Source organism: Balearica regulorum, chromosome 15, assembly GCF_011004875.1.
Source record: "Balearica regulorum gibbericeps isolate bBalReg1 chromosome 15, bBalReg1.pri, whole genome shotgun sequence".
NCBI classification, from domain to species: domain Eukaryota; kingdom Metazoa; phylum Chordata; class Aves; order Gruiformes; family Gruidae; genus Balearica; species Balearica regulorum.
The window spans coordinates 2,501,263-2,516,036 of record NC_046198.1 but is presented as its reverse complement, the minus strand read 5'-3'; the positions used below and the strand labels follow the sequence as shown (position 1 = coordinate 2,516,036).

General features: G+C 42.2%; 1 protein-coding gene across 3 annotated transcripts in view; it reads right to left on the bottom strand.

Moving 5' to 3' along the window:
- Positions 1-14,774, bottom strand: part of ADCY9 (adenylate cyclase 9) — a 95,082-nt gene that overhangs the window by 39,046 nt on the left and 41,262 nt on the right. For 2 of the 3 annotated variants that reach the window (XR_012837886.1, XM_075767679.1), the window contains exons 2-3: positions 8,909-9,081; positions 3,897-4,001 (exon numbers count right to left, since the gene is read on the bottom strand). Coding sequence is in view for 2 of the 3 variants with exons in the window: in XM_075767679.1 (XP_075623794.1) it covers positions 3,897-4,001; positions 8,909-9,081 (278 nt within the window). In the remaining variant the exon portion in view is untranslated. The remainder of the gene's footprint in view (positions 1-3,896; positions 4,002-8,908; positions 9,082-14,774) is intronic. The other variant, XM_075767680.1, reaches the window with a different exon arrangement.

Here is a 14,774-nt window from a genome sequence, read left to right as displayed (position 1 = left end):
CTCTCATCGTCATACAAAAACAGTTATCCTGCAAATTAAACTAAGTTTTCTTCACCAAGATATACTTCTGTCTGGTTTTCTTTTGCCTTTGTATTAAATTAATACTGCATTTTGAAATTCTGGCACCAGCTTGCAACACAGCTTAGGTATACAGTATTATCGATTTTGCTTTCATCCATTTGAGAACACAAATTACTTTCAACTGAAAATTACTCTATTTTCATGGAATCTTAAGTTCCTTCTTTTACATTTTCTTTGACCTAGACCAATATGCACAGAAGCAATTAAAAAAAATAATTGGACAACTAAATATGGTTAGAATGAAAATGAACTGCAGTCAATCAGGATCATTTTCAAATGCAAACATACATCAAACTTGACATATCTGAACGCTCATCTCCCCGCTCCATGTCTTATCATTTATCATGTATCATTTACCCTCATCCTAAAACCCACTCATGACAGAAGTTTCGTTTCTGCCTGTTCAGCAGTCAGCACAGCAGTGACAAGCTCCTCCAGAAGACTATTCTTGGATGTCACCGCAGTGACCATAAATAAATACCATAAATATCATCACCACCCCAGCCATGTGCTGAAATGTTACTTGGATTGTAAAATCAACTCAGTTAAAGTTAAGAAATATCCAGTTTCTGGTTGCCCACGCAAAATTAATTCAACCTCCTCGTGTATCAATCCTCTAAAGCAAATGAGGTGCACGAATATAGGCAGGTGTAATTAAAGGTGCATACACAACCAGTGAAGACACAAGACTAATGGAGCAGCAGGAGAACGTCACCTTGTGCAGGGAAGAGTCAGAAAGCACTCGGGCTTGGCTCCACTGCCAAGACCTCAAGAGCTAAAGTCATGACAAGGTGTGTGGGAATGGTTCCCTGGAGCTACAGGAAAAGCAGGAGGGAGGTGGGCTGTGCTTCCCCTTCCTCCCGCTTGGGAGGGACGCAGGATCCCCACCCTGCGGGCTGCGCGGATGGATGTGTGAGCCCCTAGAGCCATGTGCTGGGAGCCAGGAGATGAAAGGATTCCCAGTCCAGTCCCTTCTACTGCTCACAACAGCCGTTTTGGCAGCTTGCAGGTGTTCACAGCCCAGTGACAGCAGCTGATGAAGTAGAATAGGAAATTTAGTAGTTACCTTGGTGTGCTGCCAATGTTTTGCTAAAGAATGTAATCAACAGAAGAGAAAGGTGATTTCAGCAACACATTATCTCAGCAAAAGCAGAGCAAAAACCCTTGCATCATCTAGGTGCTTGCACATGACAGAAGGGCACTCTCCCGGTAAGCCAGAGGCATGAGAACTTCTCACATAAAAGGTCACCAGTTTCTTTTCTAAGGGAAAACATCCAGCAGCTTCAGAGCAAGTCCTCCCGCAACCCTCACAGGTTTTCTAGCCTACCCGGAGGGCACGAGACTACTGCAGTGCCAGGGTAACCTCTCTGTTTTTGAAATGAGGAGTACTAACAAAGGCAAATTAAAGACAACCGTCCAACAAGTTGCTAGAAGTGAAAGGTCTTCTTTTTTTTTTTTTTTTTTTTAATTTATGCTAAAGATTATATTTGCTCAGAGCACTTCCCAGAACATCTTGAGGTCTTAAAGAAACTACCATGAAGGTCATAGTTATCTGCTTTATTTATTTTTTTTTTCCTGGTAAAGACTCTTTCTCCTTTTCCTCACCCCTGCAGCAGATGTACGTTAATTGAAAAGCAGTATCTGAGAGAACACAATTTTTGCTACGAGCAGCTCAAATAAAAGATATGGACTCCTGCGCACTGTTTGCTTTCCCTGACTGTTCTTCAAGTTCATCTGAAGAATGTAGCAAAAATTTCTGCTCTTTCAGAGAAGGTCAGTATGGACTTCTCTTGGCCTTTTCTCTTTTCTCCTTGGCAAAGGCTCAAATCCCTAAGAAAATTCTTCCCTTCAGTCAGCTCAGGGTTTTCTTGTGCTGTCTCCACTCTGTTAATCTTAACAGGAGGGGATTAGAGTGTGAAACTGCTTGTGTGTAAGGAGAAAATCCCTATTTATTAAATGTTGTTAGCTCCAATGTTACTGCGGTTTCTGATGGCAACAGGCTGCGTGGGGTTTTTTTGACCACTCAGAGATTTGACGTACCACGTGACAATCTCCTCTCATCAAGAGACACGGAGGCGCTGGAGCCTGCTAGGACCCACGAAGGTCCAAGGACGTGGTTAACATCATTAACACTCCCTAACGATGGGGGACATGAGTGTCGCAGGGAACGGGCTCCAGAGATGGGTAGAGGGAGCTTATGGCTCTTCTTCCCAAGAAAGCTGAGATGCAGAGGAGATCTGGAAATGAAATGCCAGGGCAACTTTGTGCATGTAGCTGTTGCTTAAGTTTTCAGTTAACCAGGCACCCCAGAGTTACTGGCAGCCACTTACCTGATCCAATTTTTGACTTAGCAATAACTAAATCAAATGCAAGGACGTGCAATTTGGTCTCCACTAGCACGTTTCTTCCAGTGAAATTATGGACATTTTATTCAGCACTGTACAGAGATCTTTTATGCAAGGATAGATGACTTTCCGATTAACGCACATGAAGCTATTACAGCTGTAGTAGGAAGAAACTGAAAGGGTAATTGTGATGAAGACAACATACAACGGAGGCAGTTGGTACCTAAGGAAAATCTCTGTTTGCAGTCAGTTCCTGGAGATCCCTGGCACGTGGGCAGAGGCAGCCTGGGGGAGAAGCATCTCGCACATACCCTCTTGGCAGCCTGGGCACATCTCCCACAGTGTTTTCTGTCTTAAAGATCTCATGCTGTTCCGAGACCAGTACCTGCTGGCCACTCTGCTCTTATCTTCCTCAGAGTCAAAGGGATTATTATTTTATTTTTTTCTTAGGCTGTTTCCTAGGAGCCCTGGCACAGAACATGGTTTACTGGGTTTACAAACCATTTCAGTCCAGTACAGTAAAGCAGCCCCTGCTTCTGAGCTTACAATTTAAGCATAAGAGACAACAGGTCAAATACAGGCCAAGAGCAGAGGAACAAACACAGATTAATGTAGTAGCTCATCAGTAGAATAAATGCTGGCTAGTTTTTCCATTAGCTCTATATGTGAGATGAGTTATAAAGACAAATATGAGTTAAAAAACCCCAATAAGATAGCTATCTCTGAATGTGTTTCTCCCCAAGAAGAGAAAGCAATAAACTTATTTGAAAATAAGAGTCAGGTGATGAGCACTGGTATGCAATCTGCATGTAGGCAGGAGCTTAATATTCAGGAAGGAGTGAGAGGCGACAGGCAGAGCGGCGAAGCTACAAAGGGCACGGACAAGACAACAAATAGGCAATGCCTGGTATCGTAGAGAATGTAGGTGGCTTCGGTGAGAATATCTAACCAACGGGCAAGGAAAGCAATCTTAGCAGCAGCATGCTGACTATGTAAGATGCTGCATTTGCTAGTCAGAAAAAGGATGTGAACTGACTTAGAAGCTGTGAAGTTCAGCTGTGTGTGTGAACCGGAACAACTCTGTCCTGTCTTAGCTTAGAGCCACAATGCAGAAAGACATTGGCAAGAGATAGGTGTAAACTTGTGGCTAGGTGACACACAGCCAGCTGGTGCAAGGGATGGAGAGCGGAGTGGAGTTGTTTGTGCGTCTTTCTTTGGGAAGCCTTAGCATAATTTAAAGAGTCCAAATTTTAGGGTCTTCTCAGTATCAAACTGGGCACATAAAATTACTAATAATTTGGAAAATTTGGGGGGGGCTCAACTACATTTTAGAAGACAACTGCTCAAAATCAAAACTGGTTCTGCTGCTTAAGAGCTTGAATAAAGGAACAGCAATACCAAAATGAGAAAGCTAACTGACGCAAAGAAATAAGGGAAAAGGAGGGATAATATGACAAATACTTAAATTACCTTTGTACTGTTTTTATGCTCATCCTGACAACCATTTTGGATAGCTCCTTCGTCTATGCTGACATCACAGTGGGGAGCAAGGGTGGTACTACATGAAGGGCAAGGCTGCAATGAGACAAAAAAATTTTAGCCAGGAACGTTCTGGTATCCCCATAGTATTATGCAATTTATAATTCAGTCCACTTGTATACTTGCGGCATGGCTAAAAGATAAACAAAGCTACAGAATGGGAAGCAGGGAGCAAAATTTGACTGGAACAGAATGCACCATTTCAAAAATAAATCACAGATTTTCTGTTTACTGAAGCTAAATCTAATCCAGGAAAGCTTTACTAGTGTAAGATCACAGATACACTATAATCACTGCATACTCGCAAAAGGCTTCCCCAGGAAGAACGGAATACTCGAGTGAGAAAAGTGCAATTTTCTTGTTTAAAAACTGTCTGCAAAAGGATCTGAATGGCATTATGAGTGAACACTTAGCACAAAACGCTGCAAAATTAAAAAAAAAAGCACAAAACACCACAATGCATTATGAACACCACAGGGAAATGGAAAACAACAAATCTGAAACTAATAAAGGGAAATACTTTTTCATATAGCAGTCTAAGACAGTAGAGCGGAGCTTAGGTTATTGTACATTGTTGAAGGCAAACACCCAGGAAATGTCACAGGAAACAAGGAAAGCAAAAACATCCGGACTTGCAATAGTTTCAGGTTATGCATTTTGGAAGCAACCTAAAATGTAACTAACACTTTGGCTTTTAAAACAATCTAACCCCTTAGAGTTAAAATGTGATCTTCTGAAGTGGAATTAGGTCCACATCTGTATCTTCCAAGTTCTTCGTGCTTTTCTCCAGCCCTGGCCACGAGCAGGCAGGATGGGGCATCAGAGGGACCCTGCATCTGATCCCTGTTGGCAATTCCTCTGCTCCAGAGACAGTTTGCTGTTGCCTGTCTTGCCAGGAGTCTACTCATGGGTACAGAGACACCAGTCACGGGGAACGGCATACTAAATTTGGCACACTATATACTAAATGATGGTAGGTGATCCACTAAACATCTTGATACATTTTCCAAGAAGCAACTTGAGCCTTTTGTCCCAAACTCAACACCCCATGTCCATTTTATGTGTTTATTTTGGACTCGGGACTCGTTCAAGCCTCTATCATTCTCCTGGTCCAAAACCACAACTTCTGCCTTCAGGTTGCTCTCTCAGAGATGAGTACACGAGTCTTTGCAGAACTGACTTTTCACCCAAAGTCCCTTTTTGGGGGCACTGAAGTGACTAAGAGTTTTCACATCTGGCAATAGATAAGCAAGTTACATCCAGTTCTGAACCTGTGTAGGCTGAACAAATACCAGCAGGCTTGAAGTAACTATGCTCCTAGAGCATTAGCTAGTTAGCAAAACCAAATACCTCTAACATCAAAAATAAAGAAAATACCTCCCGTTTGATCTTGCTCATAAATCAGCAAGACCACCTCAAATGCTTAGCTCCTAGGGTTCAACCAGGAGACAAAAATTTCAGAAAAGAAGCCCAACCTTTTGCGGAGAGGCGGAAGTCCATCTGACTTACACCACGTGCTCAAGTCAACATCATTAACTTCATCCTCTATTCCAGACACAAGCTCAGTGCGTATGTGACCTCATCACAATGAATAATACATTAATACGCTTTCAGCAAACACCAAGACAAGCAAAAGTACTTTCTGTTTTCATACCAAGAGATGATTAAAACGTTTTTACAACAGCTTGATTCGCAGTCAAGTAAGGGATTTTGTAAAATATGATAAGAAAAATAAACCGATACCAAAACCAGTTAAGCAAGTTACCATGTTTTCATTCAAAAAATCAGCTGCTATTATAGCTCTCCTTATAGTTTTTAGCCTCTGTCTTCACCATTTTAATTATGTACACACATTTTATTGATATCCATGCTGCAACAAGGCTTGCAATTAAATGAACTACAGATACACCGGAGGAGAGGAGGAAATACAATTCCTTTCATGGATCAATTACTGCTGCATTCTCCTTCCTGACTTTCCTTAACAGATCTTGTCTGCTAGAACATCCGTTCAAGCCCAAAATGTCAAAGTCATCCTTTGCATCCAATATGGCCACTTATTCCCTTTAAAATAAAAATATTTCAACTTGCCTGTAATTTTGCTCCTCCTACTTAAGTCTCTTTTGCAGAGCTGGAGTCATCTCCTCCTACACTGACACTGTTTACAGCTTTGTATTTAAAACAGTTGGCATGTAAGTCATGATTCTTTTGCAAATTATCATCTCCAGACCCTACCAGAAAGCTGCAGGCTTTAAAAAAAGAAAAAAAAAAAAAAAAGGTGTAAAAAAGAAACCTACTCCTTTTCAAAAATTGTGCATGATCTGTGATTAAATTGCACAGTTGTCCTTTGTGGGGATTTTTTAATATACATATTTATTTATTTATTTACTCTAGCATGACTGGCAAATTAAACATTCTTTGGAAGCTTGACCCAGCCTTCTCAGTCCACAATCACCCCAATAACAGATTACCCAGTGAAGAGAAGGCTGGTGCACATCTACCCTTGAAAGCATGCTGCGGAGTTTGGAATAGCTGTACCTAGCCATTGCATCACACAGCTGTGAGAAGCAGGTACGCTTTGCTCTCCTGTGCTGCAACTAGTCACAGAACACGTTTTTAAGTAAGCGCTCAGCATTCCCACGATTGCTTCATCACTATGCTACATGCATTCTGACACGGTTTGTGGCACGCATTATCAGAATGCGGGGAAAGCTGACTTTGGGGTCATTCAAAATTCACTCCAGCATCAGTGTATTTTGGGCGAGACAGGCGCGCTATTTTCAGAGAGTTGTGAGGCTGCTTAGGAAATCACCGGCCAGACCTGCAGTGCTCGTGGTGATCAATAAACCGGGTATCTGTAAGCATAAACTCGAGGCAGTGGCTTTAGCACAACAGTAGATAGGGTACCCAAGAAGGCTGAAACCGAGCTGGCACTTGTCCTAGAAGTTCTTCTGAAGCAGCTTCTTTTAGCTTCTCCTTCACTTATTTGGATAGCCACGTTTGCATTTTTGCACTGTGCATCATTCAGCATTTAAACAGCAATTAACATCCAGCCAAGACGGTTCCAGAGCAGAAAACTGGGGACTAGGCAGCAAACAAAACATCGTGGGCCAGCAGCATGCCTCCACACTGCGTGCTAGCTGTTCAGAAATAGTGGTACATTTGTATCTACCCTTCTGCAGTGTAAGTCACCGCGTGTTTTAGAAAACATGTACCACAGCTGAGCCTTAACAACAGATTTCATTTTGGACTGGGATCAGTTTAACACGAAGTACCACAATTTAATACATAACAAATTTCATCAAATCCCAGCTGCAGTCGGGTCAGTCCTGTACTTCGCTGTAGTTTCACGGTCCTCCAGTTACAGCTTGTTTTGCTGTCTGACATTAACAAGGCACCCTCGCGTTCTCTCAGAACAGCACCCTTTGATTTACTGCTTTGTTTCGTCCCTCCTCTCTCCCTTCTGCTCAAGGGACAGGCAGCTCAGTAATACTGCTCCACATGGTATGTTTTTCTTCACTACTTGAAATAAAGGAGTTTCTACTCCTTACTGTCACATCTGTACCTCTGCAGGGCCATGTGCTGGACAGGCTTATTTGTACAGACGCCCATCGACTGCTGAGATGTGTTTTCCTACCTTATTTGCTAGAACCTTCATTGACAGACAAGAAGAGAGCTGGAAAGCTGGTGCCTGAGGAACGCCAAATATATTCTTTCTTACACGGAAGAAGGAAAAGAAAAGTATCACCAGCAACTCGGATGCAGTCAAACAACACAGTGCATAGTTTGGGGAGGGATAAAGGTGGCTACAGCTACCTTCTGTTGTTCAACAGTCCTGGCTTGCTCTCTAAGCAGCTCACTTAACTTTGGACCCTATCTTTAGGCCAGCCTTCCAGCTGCTCTCCCTTGCAACACAGTGGTTTTACTTCAAAACTCAAAACTGGGCACAGAGGCACGGTAAAGGTGCTCTCCTAATCCAGATGACAAACATGCAAACAGCAAAAATAGAGTAGCATGAAAGTCACCTTCCCATCAAGTCTGTCAGCTAAATCTCAAACCTGTGTTGAAGCTCAGGACTAAACACCTTGCAGACTGAGGACAGTGACCTGCAAATGACCACCCGTGGTTCTGACATTCCTGCCCAGCTTGGGCAAGCCAGGATGAGGAACTCAGCACAAACAAAAATAGAGAACAGACATCTGTTGTTTGGGAAATCTGTTCTGAGCTGGAAGATGGAGAGTAACAGCAAAGCTTCAAAGCAATACACATTGTTTCACAGATTTCCTTGTCAAGAGATCTTGTGAGAGGTGTGAACATAACAAAATGTCATCATTTCTCTAAGCTGAATCCATACGAATCACTGTCCTCGGTTCTAGATATAGGTTTCTAGAGTAAGCAGATAAAAGACAATCTCACAGCCTACCGGGGCATTTTCTCCCACCACACAAACAACCCTATCCCCTTTTTGCGGAGATGGCTGTTGTGTACTCCTATGAAAAGGTTCACAGGTACATGACCTGCATGCGAGAAGAATGGCAAAAGCAGGGTGCAGCAAAAGCAGAAAATAATAGAAGTTACAGTAGCTGCTTAAAGCATATTCTTTATTCCCCCATAAAATCAAGACAACTGAAAAAGCAGCACTGACCTCTCAAGTCCTGAACTACAAAACAACAAAAAAGCGTATTTGAAACCACCTTTAAAAAGTGTTCACTTTACTTTGGGGATTCCTTGTCAACCAGCAAAGCATTTTATTTTGTAAATTTTTTGGTCCTTCAAACTACATTTTGTCACTGTATGCGTGTCTACACACACACATATACATAGGTATAGATACAGATATATAAAGCAGTGCATAAACAAATCTGTAAGGTTTCCCCATCCACACACATCTCCCTGGTTCGCACAGTTTGAGATTTATGCTGCTTGGGTTAGAAACAAGAACTCACCTTCGGCTTTTCTGCATGTTTGAGAGTTTTTGTCAAGTCACTGGCGTTCTCAGTCGATGATGCTCCCTGGATCCTGGCTCCATCTCCGGACTCCAAGCCAGGAAGCAATGCTTGGGAACAGCTGCAGTGGGGCTCCTTCACCTTCTGACCAGAGATCAGATAGGTCTTCAAACCTACAGAAAAAAAGAAGAAATGAAGAATCAGAACTGCAGAAAGACAAAAAAATAACACTCTTCTGGACTTCTCAGATATGACATGGAGTAAGTATCAAAGCAGTATCAAGGCTCAGGAATACAGCACGCAAAAAACAAAGCGGCTGGGAACAAGCACCAGGAATATGAAGACTCTCTGTGTAAAGTGGTGGCAGTGAGGCTTGCCCAACATCTGCTGCCCCAGACACAAGAGACTACTCTAACACACAGCAGCCACCAGGACTGATGCGTACGTACTTTATTCCATTTTCACTCAAGTACTTCTGAAAAATAGAGCTAAGACCTTATGTATTTGTTTCCAAGATGTAATTTGAGATCTCACATTAACTCTTTACTTCTGCAAAGGATTTGCAGCCTGCTTTTCAGTGCTATCTGTGTTGAATACTCTACTTAAGTATTCTTCCACTTGCACTCTCCATTTGTCAGAGAGATGTCGCGAAGATTGCTTAATGCTGGTAGCACATTGAGAAAAGAAATGGCGTTTAAGTGCTAGAAATTCTGATGGGTTTTCATGCCTAGTGCAGACTTCACATTTTTAAAGAACAAAATCAATCTCTCTCTCGCATGTACGCCCACACACGCTCTCTGCAACTGTTGTATGAATTGAAGCATAATTGGAAAGCAGATCCAATATTAAAGGCCAGGCTGGTAAATACCATGCTGTATCAAGCTGAGCTGTATCAAAAACCTGTTAAAAAATAAGAGCGCTGAATTTTGTTCAGACTATCACTCATTTTACTTCCTTGAAACTTTGCGTTACAATGTTCTGGGTTATTTCTAGACACAAAGACTAAGAAGGAGCTACTAATCACACTGCTTTCTGAATTCCAATGAGTTCATGTTATTGCCACTGTATGGGAAACCTCCCACTCAGCAAGGAAGGGCACTGACGTGCTCCAAAAAGCGTGGAGGTCATCAGCTCGCAGAACTGGAAAGCACTTGGTATTTTGCGGTACTGGAGACTGTTGTCCCGTGTGATTCCGCAGCTGACCTCTCGCTCCCGGGATGGCTGCTGAGTTTGTATTTGGGTCAGCTGTGCATCACCCCCCTCCCTTTTTCTGATACTTGTCACGCCGTTGCAGCCAGACACATGACCGTCACAGCCATCGACTGCACTCAATCCTCCATCCGTAGGATGAAAGCTGGAAATAGCAATGTCAAGTTGCAGCCCTTGGAAGAGGGCAGGTTTCTGTTCCTTATCATAAGGTCATTCTCTCATATCCTTCTTTACAGTCAGAAAATCATGTTCTGTAAACCTTTTTTGGACTGTAATATGTAACACAGTACTTTGTAACATTTCCAAAAAAAATCATAGAATCATAGAATGGTTTGGGTTGGAAGGGACCTCAAAGATCATCTAGTTCCAACCCCCCTGCTGCGGGCAGGGACACCCTCCACCAGCCCAGGTTGCCCAAAGCCTCATCCAACCTGGCCTTGAACACTGCCAGGGATGGGGCATCCACAGCCTCTCTGGGCAACCTGTGCCAGTGCCTCACCACTCTAACAGTAAAGAATTTCTTTCTAACATCTAATCTAAATCGACCCTCAGCTTGAACCCATTCCCCCTTCTCCTGTCACTACGCTCCCTGATAAACAGCCCCTCCCCATCTTTCCTGTAGGCCCCTTCAGGTACTGGTCAGCCGCAATTAGATCTCCCCGGAGCCGCCTTTTCTCCAGGCTGAACAACCCGCCATGAACATACTAACAGCAATTTTGCAGTTTCTCTGTTTATTCCACCAGTAACCGAAGCTCCTGAACACCTCTACACCCAATGCAGAAACCCTCTATTGACCATTTCAACCTCAGGCTCAAAAGCTGCTGGGAAAGTTATGGTGCACTCACAGCCTCTCCAAGCTCCGGAGCACTCGCTCGCCTATGTGAGATGTTCAGCTACAGCCAATCTTTATTTTTTATATGGTTTATACTAGCGCTTGGGTTTTATGTAGCTGTACTGCTTAATAAAATCCTGAGCTGCTGCTGGCTTCCAGATGTAGGACTGTCTCTTTAAAATTTATATTGATGGAGGTTGTCATTTAAGGAATTCACCACAATCAGCTTACAATTATATGTTTACTGTGGTAAAAGCTGGAGCATTAAGCTTACTACTCCTATTTTTAAAAGCTTATTATTTTACCATTCCTATTATTCCTCTATTTTTTTCCTAAACAAACATATTTTCTTTGGGTTTTGTATTTTTGAAAAGGCACTTTTCATGTCTTACTGCGCTGCGCAGCGTAATTATTTCGTCAATCTGTTGCACAGAGTAAAATTATCTCCAGTGTGAGCTCCACACCGAGGAAAAAGGGAAAAGGCTAAGGTACATCAGTAATTGAAAAAATGTTTGGGAAAGCAAAATCCACCCCCCGTCCTTCCCACCCGTGGCAAAACCACCAGCCAACAGCCGCCATCGCCACGTTTTGCATCGATGGCTGCTCGCACCCGCTTCATGCTGCTGAAGTTGGCTAAAACAGCTGGATGTTGGCATCAAGAACTATAAAAATCTCTTTATTACCTCCTCGGGTTCCCCAGCCCCACCACATCTGCTTGAGCAAGGAGCGGTAGTCAAAGTGGGGCAAAGAAAAGCCGATATCCTGCAGAATCACGGCATACGTTTAGTAAGGAGTCAGCAGGGCTACTTCTAGTGCTGAATACAAGGTCAGGGTCTCAGAGGAACAAGTAAGGAAAAAAAGGGTTGTTTTGGAAAGTTTTGGAAAATTAGGAGGTGTAAAAAATCTTTTGTCTTTATGTAAATTTACTAATATTGCCTACCTAATGCTTTGTTTGTTATTAAATCGTCTTACGATAGGAAAATTCAATTTGCTTTAGTATTCCTTGCAATTCTGTGACACTTCGCAAAGCAACTCCTACGTTCAGTCTGAAATATTTCTGTATTAAAAAAAAGGGTCATTAATTCAGCAGAACCGTATCAATGTCACTGAAATGTATTACACGAGAACAATATTCTTCCTCCTTCTCCTTCTCCAGTGCATTAGTACTACCAACACTCTGTCATTTTCCATACAAACGGCGTATGGAGTGAAAAACGTTCGCATCACCATGCAACACGTTTAAATCAATTAGGCAACGCAATGATATTAAATGAATAAGCCAACAACGGAGGAGCTGCTATTTTATGTGAAAACCAGCAAACACGGTGCAATTTTTGGTCTGTGTTGCTGCGCAACGATGTAACTCAAGACACGGCAATGAAGAAAGTGCTAGGAGATGCTTATACCGCCGTCTCTAAAGGCAAAGCTCATCCTTTCTTCCCCTCCTGCTGTTCTCAATCTTACACTCATTTCCTTCCCCCCACATTTATTCCAAATAAATGCTGAAAAATAAGACAACATCAAACAACCTGATAGCAAATCTGTACTCTGGCAGGCTTTATCCTGCAGCGCATTTCTGCTTTTTCCAGAAATGGCTCTTGGAAGCAAACAGGGGGAACCGGCCAGAACCACCCACCCCCCAGTAGTATTTTCTGCCCTGGGGAAAAAAATTAGCTCAAAGACAGCATTTGTCTTTGAGAAACACAAGCCATTTCCTTCACTTGTCCTCAAGTTCTGAAAATCTGTAAGTGTTATAAAGAGTAATAGCTCCCGTACGCTGAGCTAAAACACTCATTTCTTCAATTCGACCGTTCGGAATACCGACATGGCGGTGTTTGTAAAGCGTATTTTGGACAAAACAGTTAACAGGTGAGATCTCTGCAGAACTACAGTGAGTTTCTTGGTCCTACTACCATTGAATTTTAGAAGCATTAGGAAATTTCTGTCCTTGGCTCCCTTCAGTTAGCTTTTCCTTTGATCAGTGGCATTTCTCTGAACTTATAAAAACAGAAAACCATCCCAAACACTAAAAAATACTCCTAATAACAATAAAAAAATCATATGCATGCACTCACACACAAATTAATTTCCGTATGGACAAAAATAAACAGAAGTATAAATAAGGCTGTGTATAAACATCCCAGGCTTCAACCTGGTTTCGGTAGCGTGAGAAAACCCGGTCGTTGCAGAACAACCGGAAAGTTCAGTAACGTGGGTGCAGGCAGGGGCAGGCAGAGACTGGGGCTGCCTCCTTGCCTGCACCCTGCCTGCACCCTGCCAGCCGCTGGGTTATACCCAGATGGGTCAGGGCAGAGCGACTCGACTGTAGCTGCGTTTGCCGGGAAGAAGTGTCTCAAGGTAACTGGTGGGAAGTCACTGGGAAGGAATGGGGAAAGGGAGAGAAAAGATGTTCTGGTCCTTCAAGTCGTTAATTAAGTCATTGATTTCCTTTCCTTCGGCTCATTTATCCTTACGACTTCAGGACAGAAGTTGCTATCATGCCGGTCTAATCCGATCTGTACATAAGCAGAGGGCATCCCTCCGTGCATCTTTTAAAGATGGGATGTCTTCTCCTACAGGAGATCTCAAGAGATGGGGGATTAATGCAAAAGTTAAAGCAATTCCTTGGCAAAGTAAGATTCAAGTTTCAATTTTTGATGCTCTACCTGTATGGAATTGAAAATTTTTAGCCCTCTATTGATAGCGGACAGGAAAATTACTTTCTCTCTGGCAAACTGAACGTGTCATACTTGTCACGTCTCTAATGAACTTTTCAGCAGTCATTCTAAGAGACACCAAAAAATGATAGCAATATTTCAGTCATAGTCTTACCGATTCATCTAATAAAAATATAATTCCACTCTTATTATATATTCCTGTTCCTCCCTCCACGAATCGCTTCACCCTTTCAGTTGCAGTACAGGGAAAGAGCATTTACTGAACAGGTGAGCTTCCTTTTCAGAGTAACCGCTCCTGGTATACAGCCCTCTCTTCTGTCACGCTAGTACCATTCCTCCTATTGATGTAATAAAATACAAATTATATTAATTATGCCCCCTTTACCAAATTGCTTTATATTAACAATTCATCTTCATTATTTATCTTTCCATCATTTCCCTTAGCGTCGACACACTTTAATCATTTAATCATATTTCTTTCCAAATAAGTATAAATGTACAAAACTAACTGAGCTCTATTTTCACAACCTTCTACATTTGCAGTATCTTACCTCACAAAACTAGAATTTGCATGAAAACTGTTTCATCACGAGAACCGTGGTGACTGTCAGTCCCATGTGAGAATAAGAATTACTTTCCAGCTAGAAAATAATTTTAATCACCTGCTGCAGCCTGCCATGATGAACAATGTTAGCTATTATCTTTCAATAATTTAATACCTCATTTTATATAACTCTGATACAAGTAACTAGCAGTGGTATAGCGAGGTCATAAAAAAGCTTTGCAGTTCAGGATTTAGCTCCTTCCTTTCTGAACTGATGGGTGGTAACTCAACTTTTGGGTTACGTTTCTCTGCAGTCAATCAGCTCTTGCTTTCTCTTTTTAGAAATACAAGAAGTTTTCTCCGCACCTTTTAAAGACATCATCTTTGCACTTTGCCAAAAACCTGGGAGTGAAACATACTGGTTTTCAGACACTGTCATTCCGGGGAAAGGAAATGGAGGCCCTATGGTTAGGTTTTCTCATACAACAAAATATGCTGCTCTACAATTTCATTAGACTCTGACTTGCTCTGTAAAAAAAATGATTAACTGCAATTTCTGGAATGTAATGTGACAGGCAAATTATAGTAGGAAAAGTGACCAGA